Genomic DNA, 14,381 nt, shown 5'->3' with positions numbered 1-14,381 from the left:
ACATGCAACATGCTTAATCGACGAATGAAGTCGAAGCTCACCCAACCCCGGGAGACTAACATTAGAACGTCTCCCGCTTACGAGTGTGATGTGGGAGCGAGCTGCGGCTCCCGCGGTTGCGCAAAGATTGAACCTAGCAACCATTTTTTTCGTTTCCTTTCCAATTTTGCCAGTTTCCTCTTTTTTTTTTTCATTTCTTTCTCTTTCCTATACATGTGTTGTATTAGGGTTATGGATAAGAGATGTCATTTTCTTGTTTGGTTCTCTTGTCATCATGTACTCTTGTTTGAATTTTCAATCAATCGAAGCAGAGTTCGACATCGAATTGAACTTTAGTAGCAGCTTCACTCGAGTTGAATAGGGAAGTTTGTGTTGGATTGAAGAGGCATTATGATGAGCCCAAAAAGTGATAATTTCCTTGGAAGGTCTTTTATTTATTGAGATTTGGGAATTATCTAAATAGAATTTTTATCTCTAATTACAAGCTATATTTTCTTATTTTGACGTAAATATTTGGTGTAATGCCTGTATTCTAGCGTGGTCCATGCACATACATTAAGTGGCAACTTGGACTTAAAAGGCTAGATTTGTGAAAAAGTTATTAAAAGAATCAAAGTAAATGCTTTTTAAATCTATTTTCAAATGAAGAAAGAAAATTTTTAGAGTTCTATGATTACGAGGCACTTATGATACAATGTTTTTCCTAATATTGGCAAGGTAATCTGTTGGTCAGTACGTCGTAGAACTTAGCAGATAGTTGCAGCATGATATTTTGAAATTCAAAATATTTAGGGGCATTTATATAACCCACATTTCTTTTATATTTAAATATCTAACACCTAAACTTTATTTACATTTATACCACACAAATCTCGATGACACATAAAAATGTGACCATTTGTCTTAAAATGTGAAATATCCCTTTTCATGCGCAGGTATGGTGTCATATACATAAAACGTTGAAGTTTAGACGATATATATGTAAATACTTAGGAATTAAGTCGTATTTATGAAATCTTTAAAAATTTTATCATAAAACCTACCAGTCCTATTTAGTAACTGGCTTTGATTCATACTATAATATTGTCAACATGACACGTTGGGCTAAATTATTTGTATCATAATATTTTTTGAAAACTGGCGAGCATATAAATCTAATAACGTGTCATTTTTATTTTTGTCCGTTCATACCGGAAGAAGATAGCTTGGGAAAACAAAGAGGGTGCAGATTGTGGTTGGCCTTACTGCATTAGGGATTTATGGCTGTATGATGAATGTATTGTCTAAAATAAAGTAGGCTTATGATTTGATCCTACACTTTATCTGCACCAAATGATTTAGCATACTTCTTTGCTGCAAGAGAAAAGAGCGATAAAATGAATAATCCTAGAAAAAAGTGACTCATGCGGAGTGCTATATGATTTTCTTGGAGTCATTTACACACATAGCCGTATAGCACACAATTCTTATGTATTTACATATCTCATACCTATACTTTAATATATACAAATAACACTCAAATCTTTAATATAACATTAAAAATAACACTATTACCACTTTTTAGAAGTGAAATATTCATTTTCATGCATAGCTCTAAAACACGAATGTTATTGTATTTAAATATGAAATTTAGGTGTGATATATGTAAATAAAAGAATTGTGCACTACATTTGTAAATTTTCAATTTATTTAATGCACTTCATATGTTTTTTTGTTGTTGATTCTGTGCAGTTTGTTATTGTAATCTGAAATCTCATTAAAATTTATTTTTATTGTCACCTAATTATGTGTAATCTTTATGGCAATTTTCATTAAATTTTACCATTAAAACTTCGAAGTTTGTAGGTAGTTGTGGTTGATCTTGAGTATAATCGCATCACAACATCAGAAGATATACCCCCTATACCGGATCTTGAATTAAGTTTCTTGCGTAGTGAGTTATTGAGGCTGCTGCATCCTAATATTATCAGCATAGATCACATGAAGATCAACCTGGCTGGGATGGCTGACCAATATGCAAAAACATGCAACAGAACTTGGGGAGAAGAGCATGATTTTCAACTTAGGTATGGATTTCCACTGCTTCATCATTTTTAACACACTTCTGTAAATTAGATGGGTTCCCTGGCTATCAAAATTTCTATGGCAGTTTTCATGGGTATTGATAAGTAGATTTTCTGCTCATTGTATGATATCTCAAATCTACTGTGTGGTATTTGTTGAATAATGCATTGAGTTTGGTTCGAAAGGAGAAGGGTGGTCTGCTGTTGAAAGTGGAGATGAAGAAAAATGAATTTGTTAATGAAAAATGTGTCTGATACTGGAGGTAACCCAAACCACGACTCAACCAACATGAATTTTATTACTGAATTGAAAATGTATATGATGAGTGAAACACAAGCAAGTAAACTATATAGAAAGATGCACCGTTTTAAAAATTGATAAGAAATGAACAACATTAAAGAGAGCTGAAACAGTCCTGGATGGTGCTTAAGAGCGACAAAGCATTCACCGGAGGGTATGGAGGAGAGTCGTTTTCTGCTAGGAGGTTGTTGGATGAAGCTTCAACATTGGAGGGCGGTGGAGGGTTTGCGGTTGATGTTCAACGACGATCAGAAGGAACTGGAGAGTACTGTTGGTTCGGCCACTTGCTGGGAAGGTGGGTGAACGGGACAGCGGAGATGGAAAGTGAAGGGGGGCTAGTGCAACACCCTGTGGCTCTTTGATTCTGCTGAAGGGCATCGACTACTGAAGGAGGCTAGCATGCTATAGAGATTGGAGCAGTCACAGGGAGGTGGATGGAATGGGTCAGAGATACACCGCCTTGATGAGATACAGCCGTAGCACAACTCGCGAAGGATACAACCCTCAGATGAAGGAGACACCAAGAAAATCACTTGAATCTGAAAGTAACAATAAAACAAAAACTAGTCAGGGTTTGAGCCAAGACACATATAAATAGGGAGAGGATTAGCAGCTAGCAATGGTAAGGAAGGGGAGGACATGGTAGGAGATGGAGAGGGGTGTTGCAGCTACTAGGAAGAGACGGAAGATTAGGGCGTGGGAGGCGTCGGTCGCAGAAGGTGAGCCGGGTGGGAGGAATGATCACGAAAACATAAGCTAGGGGGGATCACGAGTATTCTAATAGGAGTGAACCGGTCACAGGAGGGGGGACCGGTTGATGTCACGTCCATTCGAGCGTTTGAGGAAGAAGCCCTGGGTCAATCTCTTGGGGGTGGGGGGGGGGGGACTGCGCCCGACTTGGGCAAGGCGGTGGGGGTGGGGGGGGGGGGACTTCGACCTCATTTGGCAAAGTTTTTGGGTCCTTGTAGTATGAAGTGAGATCCGCGACATTGAATGTTGCTGAAATTTTGGAGTCTCCCGTTAGGTCAATTTTGTATGCGTTTTTGTTCATTCGGAAATGTCCATTGGCTTTTGGGTTGAGTTTGTTGTAAGCTCCTACAGAAAATTGTTCTTTCTTAAGTTGTATCCACACGAGGTCGCCTTACTGGAATGTCTCATTTGTTCTTCACTTATTTGCTCATGATTGATATTTGTGGTTTTGCTTAGAAATTGCTTTCTCCATGTCCTCACGTAGTTGCTAAGTTTGAAAAATACCTTCTATAACATACTTGCTGATCTCTTTGGGCGGTAAGAGTGGGACCAACTAAAGGGGTATGATTGAGTTGCGACCGTATACAATTTTGATTGACGCGTGCCTTGTGGTCTGATTTACTGATCTATTGTAGGCAAATTTGGCTTTAGGGAGAATGATATCACATTGTTTGATATTTTTCCCTACGAAGCATCAAATAAGATTTCCAAGGCCTCTATTAACTACTTCAGTCTGACCATCAGTCTGAGGATGTGCTGCAGAGCTAAATTGGAGTTTTGTGCCTAATTTGCTCCAGAGTGTCCACCAGAGTGGCTCAAAATTTTAACGCACCGATCGGAGATAATGTTCTTGGGAATGCCGTGAAGTCGAACAATCTATCTTAAGTACAAATTGGCAATATGAGATGTGTCTAAGGTCCGGTGGCATGCTAAGAAATGCGTCATTTTGGAGAAACGGGCAACTGCTACCATGATTGAGTCCTTTTTTCTTTATGTGCGTGGGTAGTCCTATGACAAAGTCCATGCTGACATCGACCTAATGTGCTTCATGGACTAGTAAGGATGTGTATAATTTGGCATTTTGGTTGCGTATTTTGTCGATAAGATAAATTTTACAATATCAGACGTGTTGCTCTACGCTCGTGTCAGTCGGGGCAAAAATAAAACTTCTTTCTCTAGTGCGGGAGTTTTATCTCTACCAAATGACTGACTAATTCGCTACTATTATTCTCCTGGGTGATAGCTTCGCTTAGTGAGCATAAGGGATCACAAAATTTGTTGTGGTGTAACAAGTAGCCGTCCGTTTGGTAGAATTATCGGTGAGGTTTCACCCGACACTATTTCCAGATTTTCTGGAAGCCTTCATCAATCTCATATAAGTTTGTTATAACTTCAAAGCCTACAACATGTGTCATCAAAGGTGTGATCAGAAGTTGACGACTTTTAGAGCGTCGGCGATGCGGTTCTGGTTTCCGGCTTTGGGCTTGAGTACGAATTAGAAGGACGCTAAAAATTCTACCCAAATAGCGTGGATCCCTTTGATCTTATTTTGACTGTTTAAAGATTTTAGAGCTTCATGATTCGTAAAGAGCGAAAACTCCGTGTTGAGTAGGTAATGACTCTAGTGTTCTAGTGCTCTAGCAATGACGTAGGATTCTTTGTCGTAGGTGGAATATTTTCGTCGAGTCTCATTTAGTTTTTCGCTAAAATAGGCTTTGAGGGGACCACCTTGACTTAGGGTAGTGTCGATGCCTACTCCGGGCGCATCACACTTGACCTCAAGAGTTGATCGAAATCAGATATGATAAGAACTGGGGCTTGTGTGACCTTTTTCTTCATGAGGTCGAAGCTGGTTTGGGTTGTGACCGTTCATGTGAACTCTTTTCGTTTCAACAGCTTTGTGAGCGGGGAGGTGATAGTGCTGAAGTTGCGGACAAACCTTTGGTAGAAAGTGGCTAGCCCCAAAAATTATCAAAGTTCGGTAAAAGATTGCGACGCGGTCCAACTTACGATTGCTTCAAATTTTGTTGGGTCTATTTGTATCTCCATGCTAGACACAATGTAGCCTAAAACAAATTTGTTTAGTGGAGAAATGAATTTTCTCAGGATGGGCGTACTGTTGGTCGGATTGTAAAACCTCGAATACCGCTCGTAGGTGCTCTTCTTCGGATTTACTATAAACCAAGGTATCATTGAAGTAGAACACCACGAATTTCCTAATGTGAGCTCGAAAGACTTGATTTATTAGGTGCATGTGGGTTGTCTTTCACTCCTGCCCTGGTCGCATTCTGATCTGATGATAACTACTTCATAGGTCAATTTTTGAGAAGACTGTGGCACCTTTCAACTGATCTAAAAGATCGAGTCGCGGTATGGGAAGCGATATTTGATTGTAATTTTGTTTATGATACGATTGTCAATGCACATCCGCCAGGAACCATCTTTCTTGGGTATTATAAGGGCGGGGATGACACATGGTCTGGTGCTTTCGCGAACTAATCCCCTCTTAACATGATCCTGCAACTGGTGTTGGAGTTCCTCGTACTCTGCGAGTTGTATTCGGTAGGTGGGTCTATGTGATACAACCGGGGGGTAATCCATCTGGGAGATCGTCGGTCATGATGTCATGGTAATCGTGTAAGGGTGGTTTAAGTTGGGTGGGTATCTCATTATTTGTGCCTGTACCTTCTAGGAGGACCGAGCTAGTGCTATCGAAGCATCATGAGCCGATTGCAGGAAGATGACCCGTGAGATTAAGGCATCTTTGATGTTGATCGAGGCCCGCAAATCTTGTACAGATAATAACATGATGCATTTTCCACCTTTCTTGAATGTGTATGTATTTTTAAAGCTATCATGTTGTGTTTTTCTGTTGAATTGCCATGGTTGTCCTAGAAAGATGTGACATTCATCCATTGGGACTACATCACACCAAACTTGCTCTTGTAGTTGATTGTCGATGGAGAATTCTTCATTGCATTGTTGATCGTTGCAAATCTTGTTTCCTTTTTATGAGCTACGTGAGAGAGTAGGATCAAATGTTTTTGCGCGTTTAAGCCTAACTTCTTTACTATTAGGGTGGATACGATATTTTTGCAACTACCGTCATCGATGATTAAACTGTAGATTTTGCCTTTGGTGGTACTTGTAGTACGAAAGTTATTGTGTCGTAGCGATGATGTATTTCTTTCGGGTTCGGACTCAAGGACTCTTTGGATGACCAATAGCTCTCCATCACTAGGGAGGGTAAGTGTTTCTTCTGAACTATTTTCAGATTGGGCTTCCTCTACTTTCTCGATTTCTTCGACGACATCTTCTTATGTAAAAGCGACAACGCGGGTGGTAGGGCAATTGGCGGGGTCATACCCATGACACCTAAAACATTTTCGTGCAGGAACTGTTTCGGTGAGACTTCCTTTTTCGGGTTTCGTGCCGGTCGAAGTGGCTGTCGTGCTTCCTAACATGGGTAGTGACTTACCAATTTTTGTTGTGGTCTTGTCGGTACATATGGTTTGAGGTGATGGTTTGTATGTCGACTGCTATCGGAAAGAGTTTTGAGATTTGGCTTGCTTCTGCTGTTGTTCTACTTTTAATGCGAGGGTCTGGATATCGTTTAGCGTCCAGTATGGTTGGAGTTGGACAATGTTGCTAATGACGAGTTTTAAACCTCTGAGATAACAGACGATTGTATGCACCTTTTGATTGAACAGGGTGCATGTCATCTGTAGATGATGGAACTGCGCTATGAATTCCTCGACCGACAGGTCACGCTATTGCAGGCTGTGGAGCCGGAGGAACATATCTTGGCGATAATGGGGCGACAACTATTTTTTTTGTATTGCCTTATTCATTTTGGTCCACTTAGTAATTTTGTCGTCCCCGTCGCATTGTTTTTGTCTTTTCAAATTGTCCCACCATAACAATGCACTTTTCTTTAGTCTTATAGCTGCAAACTTAACTCGTTTCTCCTCTGGCATCTCCTTGTAATCAAAGATGCGTTCGATTACTTACAACCAATCGATGATGTTATTGGGGTCCTTGCTCTCGTCGAATTTTGGTAGGTTCATCTTGATGCCGAATTTATGATGGGTGTTGAACATGGGCTCCTCTTGGGATTTCCTGTGATGGGGAATGCCAAAGCAGTATCGGTGATATTCATCATCGTTGTCGTCTTAGTGGTGAAACAAATTTAGATCACCTTCGCGGTCTCTTCTCGACGCTCTGTCATGGCCGAGGGTAACGTCGCCCCGAGTTCTGTCGTCCATCATGACCAATCATTGTTGTAGGAGATGAATCTCTTGATGTATTTCTTTCCTGGTTGTGTTCGACACATCGATTTGGCGGCATGATCAGAAGCGTTGCTTCAAAGAGAAGAGAGAAAGAAGGAGGAGAAGGCAAGAAGATAAGGAACGAGGGGAAGAGGAAAAGAAGAGAACAAAAATTTTTTTTGGGTGGAATAGGTGGGGGCGAATGCTAGAGAACTCTAGGCTTGCTCTGATACATAATGAGCAACATTTTTCAGTTGGGAAACAGTCGAACCACAAATGATGTTATTGGATTGTGATACCGTCGAACCCTGTGCAATGTTGTCCGGTTGGTATAACGTTGAATCTAACGGGTTGTCTGCCCATCTGAAGAACCTGCAGTTATCTGGTCGGTCTGTCCACCGCGGACACCTATAGAATTGTCGTCCGTAGCTATGTTGCTGACGTGACGTGAGTAACAAGGACTGCAGTCCGCAACGGCATAGCACTTGCCCAGACTTCCCTGAAAACCTGAAACTCATCGTCCTGCAATTATTAAAATAAAAAAAGATCAGTAAAAAAATAGAGGAAATAAAGAAAACCTACTTGCCAAATCTTGTGCATATCATCATCGCCTCTGTCGGAGTAAAAATTTGGACAGATATGGAGACAAAAACTATGAAGGCTATTGAAACATTAATCAAGCACTTATCGAACTACCAAAGTGTGGAAGCAACGGTTGCCGACAACAAAGTACTGTGGCCATTCAAGCTGCTTCATAGTTAGCAGGTTATATATTTGACGTTGATGCTAACATTCATCTTACTAAGAATATCAAAGATGTTGAGTTCTAAATAAAAACATAAGTAGATAGCAGACACTTAATAAATAATATTAGTTATTTTATCCTCTCAATCTTCATTTCCTTTTAAAAGTTAAGGCAGCCTCAGTTATAATAAAAAATAAACAAACAAGATGAGAAATTACTTCTCCGCTCAGTTTCTCTTCAGCCGAACAATTGGGTCAATAACTAACATCAGTTTAACCACTTCGCATTTCCATTTTGATTTCTTTTTCATTTCACAAGTCAATCAAACCAAATAGAGATCTATAAGCAGCATACTGATCGATGCCAAATAGAGTGCATAGAAACAGATCAACATAGGAAGAAATCAGCCAAAACTAACAACTGAAGCATCAAACAATTCAACCACCAGCTAATAACTTAAGCAGAACTTTCCCTATAGGAGTAACAGAAAAGAATTTGAGACTACAACTGAAGCAGAACTTTGACTCAAGAGCATTTAGATTTCCATTCACTGTATTTTCAATTGAAATCTGCCAAGAAAGGTGAATTTCTTAGAAACCAGTGAACAAATTAACACATTTGTTCAAGAAACCAAAGCTGGTGTATCCCATTACAACCAATAGGCAAGCATGGCGATGGTGCAGCCAATGCAGAATCAACTAATACAAAAATCCAATGTAGCAGTACAACAATTTTGCAATTCAACCACCATCTAATAAAAATAATAATTTTGCAGTGCGAGCCCCTATAGCATACTTCAAATTTTCCAGAAAATGTATTTGTAATTTGCACTACTCGCTCATATGTTCCAACTCCCCAACTCTACAACCATTCTCATTCTTAACGTTAAACTCATTCGTTTTCATAGATCAGAAAATTCTCTTTGTGAGAAAGCATTACCTTGGCATCCAGTATGAACGTTGCATGGGCAGGATTACAATATACTTTGTATTTCCTTTGCAACAAAACAAACAACCCCTATAAGAGAAACAACCTCTATAGGAGTAACAGAAAAGAAGTTAGTTCCGACGGATCTAGACCTTTGCATGTATAGGCACCAAAATTACTATAACAACATAATTCATATCATAAAACCGAATGGCAAAAACTTTTAATATTAGTGTAAGGATCATTCAAAGCCATTTGCTGAGCTGCCACAAAGTTTGATATTTTACTTTCTGCAAAGCCATTTGATGAGCTTGCCCAAAATAAGAAAGAAACCAAAGTGTGGAAGGTAAAGCATCATAGTCTTGCAGCATAAGTGTAAGGAAGCTTCACCAGAACAAGCAAAAATATCAAATAAAAGTTCATCACCAAAGATGGAAGATTGTCAGCATTCAAAATCAGTTTCTGCTTGAGAAAATATTGCTAGTAGCCAATCAGATTCATCAACAGTTCATGAAATAGAAAATATTGCACGCAAATTGAATGTGGCCGAAGTCTGAACCATTTGCAGTTCAGAAATCACCAAGCTACAATCACCAAGTTAACTGAGAATGTTTCCATATGCATCAAACCAACAGCACATAAATGTTTCTTATCATTCAAGCTGCAATCACCAAGTAATTCATATCATATAAAAAATACCACCATTCATATCACATGGCCATCCAAGCTGCAATCGCCAAGGCTGCTCAAACCAACAGTTGAAACTTCCAGGTTAACCGAGAATGATTAATTGCTTTGGAATTTCTATCCAGTTTTCATGGGAATTCCTACCAACGACAAAAATTGATCCAAATGACAAGAAATCCACCAGGTGCATCAGGTAACAAACAAAAAAAAAAGGCAGTTACTAACCTACCACCCAATCTCAGCATTACCTCATAAAAACAGTTACCAAATCCTAGCTTCAAATCTCTTCATAAACCCTCGTCAGAATTCAAATCTCTTCACAAAACTACCACCCAATCTCAGCATTACCTCGTCATAATTCAAATTGATTTATTAACAGAACTAACCAATAGATGGATTCATCACATAAAAATTTCATGGAAGACAATAGTGTGGCTAGCTCACAGATAGTATTGACAAGCTAATATGGTATACTCAATAAATAAAATTTGGAAGCAACGGTTGCCAACAACATATCTCATTGGCCTTCCAAGTTGCTCCACAAATTTCAGTTTTACTCTTACTTAAGAATTTTTAATGAAGACTCATAACTATCATTTCCCAAGCATCATGATCAGTGCATGAAGAAGAATCATATATATTTACTGTCAAATTACAGCATGAAGAAGAATCATGAACACCACCTACATCAAATTACAACATGAAGAAGAATCATGGATATTTATTTTGGCAGCATTCAGATAGACTGAACTAATGAAAAAAGAGAACTAATAAAATTAATCCCAAGTAACTGTAATAAGGCTTGTGCAAAGATACCTTATGAAAGGCATAATTCTGATCAAATTACAAATGCCAAATAAATCAAAGCTAGAAGAGGGGTACGTCAAGTATGCAAAATAAAAAATTTGAGGCCAATTAGAGGTCGTATATAACATCTGTGATACGCTTCCTCAAAACTGACATCTCTGCTGCACCTTCACCATCCTGGGTCTCAAATTCTTGGGTGTCCATAACTTCTTCTGGAATAGAATGCCCAAACTGAAATTCAGGCGGGATATCCATCTCGTCGGTGTCAGCCATATTAAAGTCTGAATTCGATCTAGATGGATGTCGTCTAATGAAATTGTGGAGTGTCATCCCGACCACCACAATATGAATTTGTTTAGTAAAAGTGTATGTCGGCATTTCGCGAAGGATGCCCATTTATGTTCCAAACACCAAATGTTCTTTCGATCACCCCGCGTAAGGATGAGTGACGTTTATTGAACATTTCTTTTCTACCGCGAGCGACACCACTTTATCTCTCAAAATCAGGGATGTGGTATTTCGTGTATGAGAATGACTCTAAATATCATCTCTGTAAGAGATATCCGACATCCACTAAATAATATTTGTCTGTCACGAAAGACATGACATTTTTACTGATCCGTACTAACAAAAACTATTAGGTTAAAAAAAGTAAGCCAACCTGGAGGGGTGAGATAAGCGTTGTCTGTTATTCTTTGTTGCATAGGCAAAAAGATGGCTGTCATGAGCTCTCTTTTCCCATACGACTATCACAAATGTGAAACACATATTGAAGTCACAAACGACCTTCACATTTTGGGTTGGGGAACCACGCCGGCCAATGTAAGCCACCTTCTCATCACTAGGGAGTCGGGCATCCACGTGCGTACCGTCAATTGCCCCAATGCAGTTCTATTTGGATTTGTTATTGATCCCAAATGACAACACAAAAATTATATTTAGAAGTAAACATAATGCATTAAAGAAACTAACCTTGAAAAATGACATAACATGGGTCATTAGCAATTTTTTTGGGAGTTGCACTAAATGACGGATCATATGACTTAATTATTTGAGAAGCTAGGCTAATTAGTGCTTTCAATCCTTCAGAGAAGTATCAACTTATTGTGTTGAAATCGTTCCATGGCTCCTCTGATCGATTCATTCTGAGATAAAATATACAACATAATTGCTAACACCTCCCTTGTAGTTGTTCTGGACGAATCTCTGAGGCCGTGGTTGCTACGTAACTCGTGCAGAAGATCCAAAAAAGTTAGTGCCCTCATGCGAAATATGTTGCTGAACCTTATGAGATGTCCATTTAGCATCTCACCAACTCATTTATCCTGAATGAAGGAAGAGATCATGCGTGTTGTTCGAACAATGGCGGAGCGATAGTATTGTAACAGTAATACAGCAATCGCAACAGCCATTTTTTGCGGCGTTCTCGCTGTTGATCCATCCTGGATAAATGATTTGATATGAATAAACAACTTGTTAAATTAAATGATAAAAATAGTGTTAATATTTAAAAAACAACCATTTTGCACATGTACCATATAATTTTAAAAAGGTTCCAAATATCAATGTCTTCAAATTACTACAAAAGCAAACATATCCGCAAAAATCTGCAAATACAAGACGAACAAAATAGGAGAGACTTTTTTTGAATCGAGAGACGCAAATATTCAACACGCAGCTCAGGTTGAAGACTCTTGAATATCTGCTTGCGGGTTGGGCACTCTAGTATTTTAACACATTTTATAAATAATGCGGGGTCAACCACAAGTTCTGAAGTGTCTTCTAAAAGGGTCATAAAATCATTAACACTGGGATCATCAGGTTGCGGAGTTGCAAATAATTCTATCAGTCTATCTATCGAGCTCTGCACAAAAACATCTTTATTTTTATCTTTTTTTCCATCTTACGCCTCTTGGATTGACACGTAGACTCGAGCTCCCTCGGGTTTATGCTTGAGCCTTCACCAGAACCCATAACCCGACCGGGTATCAAGTCAACTGAGATGCCAGCAAACCCCTGCTCACTGGGGTTGAACGCATGCTGACTCGTAGCGACAACCCCCTTGAACATAACATCCAATTTATCTTCCAAGTCCGGCTAAATTCCGCACACCTTAAATTTTTTTGCATTTGGTACTGTCTGCAGCAAGAAGGCGGGAAGGGGTGGGAGCATATTAGACAAAATAGAAGTATAAATGTTAATTAGCTGAAGAGTTCGCAGGGGTACAATTATTACCTCTAACTTCTAAGTCCACCATTCCTCTGAAGTATCCACGATACGCTTGACAGGATCCCAACCAAATTCTGTCGATTCCCGTTTAAGTTCCTTTCATAACTTCCACTCCTTTAGCTGATCCCACTTGTTCTTAAATTTCAATCTATCGTAATCTCACCTTGTCAATTCTTTAAACTTAGTGGAAATATTCTGCCACACTTCTTTGTGAAAGTATGTGGTATGTCTATTTCCAAGTTTAATCTCCTTAATATAGTGATTGAAAAATATTCGTCACTTTCTTATCCCACATTGTTGATGTAGCCCTTTCTTTATTTTTAGTCATAATGAGACTAATAAAAAACACGGATAAAAGAATGGACTCATATTGATAGTAAAATAAAGCAACAATAGAAAAAATAACAGTCTTAAATAAAAAAGAAGTCATGTAATGTAATTATTCCAAATTGAAGTATAAAAGTTTTAAATTATATTTAATTTGAAAGAATGTTATATAAATGAAAACAAAAGTTTTACCTTTCCCATAAATTCCATTTGTTCACCCATGAAAGAAAGAGAAGTCTGAGTATGCAGAGCATCCTCTGGCTATTCTTGTTTTGTTCATTTACTCAATAAAAAGTGTCGAAAACTCTAATTTCTTCATTTTGATAATTTTTTTTCTTTAGTGAATATCAATTCTTCTTGTATATTATTCAAATTCATCTATACAACATATAATTATATCGTTCAAATTCATCTATACAACTATACCCACTCTTTGAGATTGCACCAACCTAAGCTAAGGAGAGTTATATTACATGAGGCAAATGAAAATTTTAAAGCCTTATAAAGTAGTTTCAAAACGTTTAACATGGGCGTGGGTATAATATTTAAAAATTTGCTTAATTATACTAATCATCCCCATCATGCATGAGTGTAATAACACAAAAAAACATCCATGTCATCATGATTCTAGATGCATAAAGGGTAACTTTATAGAGAGCAAAATTTCAATCACTTCAAAGAAGAAGAATCAACCGAGGAGTTAGAAAGAAAAATAATGAATTTCAACTGACAAGTCTTCGAAATAAATTCATTGGAGTGTTGTTCTCCACATCTAACATCCATGAACTAACCCTGGAGAAGGGGCTTCGTGCATCATTCCGTTTAGAAAGAAAGGAGCATACTTGAAACATTCCGTTTAGAAAGATTCAGGAAACAAGGAAAAAAAGAAAGCAAGTCAAGAAAAACCCTGGATCCGAGCGTTCGAGTGGAGGAGGAAAATGTCGGGAAGAAATCGAGAGATGGGTGGATAGGATGATCTGCCGATTCAAGCGTCCGAGAGGAGGAGAGGAGACAACGAGGAGGAAGCGAATGAGGGGGTCAGGTGATTCGCTTAGGGCAGAGCTCTGCTAGCGCGTGAGGATGCGAACGAGACATGGGCTTATTTTTTTTTTGGAACGAATGAAACGTGGATCGCGGGATCCTATCATCGATCCATGTCTAATAGAAGGACGAGAATGACATTTTTAGGAACACTTGTATAACGTAAATTTCAAACCCCCCCCCCCCCCCAAAAAAAACTCACCCTTAGATTGATTTATATTAAAATTAACTGAAAT

General features: G+C 38.7%; 1 protein-coding gene across 4 annotated transcripts in view; it reads left to right on the top strand.

Annotated features, from left to right (window-relative positions):
* Nucleotides 1-14,381, top strand: part of LOC110039438 (DENN domain and WD repeat-containing protein SCD1) — a 149,499-nt gene that overhangs the window by 62,419 nt on the left and 72,699 nt on the right. For all 4 annotated transcript variants that reach the window (XM_020744493.1, XM_020744492.1, XM_020744495.1 and 1 more), the window contains one exon: nucleotides 1,846-2,066. In XM_020744493.1, coding sequence (XP_020600152.1) covers nucleotides 1,846-2,066 — 221 coding nt within the window. The remainder of the gene's footprint in view (nucleotides 1-1,845; nucleotides 2,067-14,381) is intronic.

The sequence above is a fragment of the Phalaenopsis equestris genome, unplaced genomic scaffold (genome assembly GCF_001263595.1).
Source record: "Phalaenopsis equestris unplaced genomic scaffold, ASM126359v1 Scaffold000002, whole genome shotgun sequence".
Taxonomy (NCBI): domain Eukaryota; kingdom Viridiplantae; phylum Streptophyta; class Magnoliopsida; order Asparagales; family Orchidaceae; genus Phalaenopsis; species Phalaenopsis equestris.
Note: the sequence above shows the minus strand (reverse complement) of the source record. Positions and strands in the feature narration are given on the sequence as shown.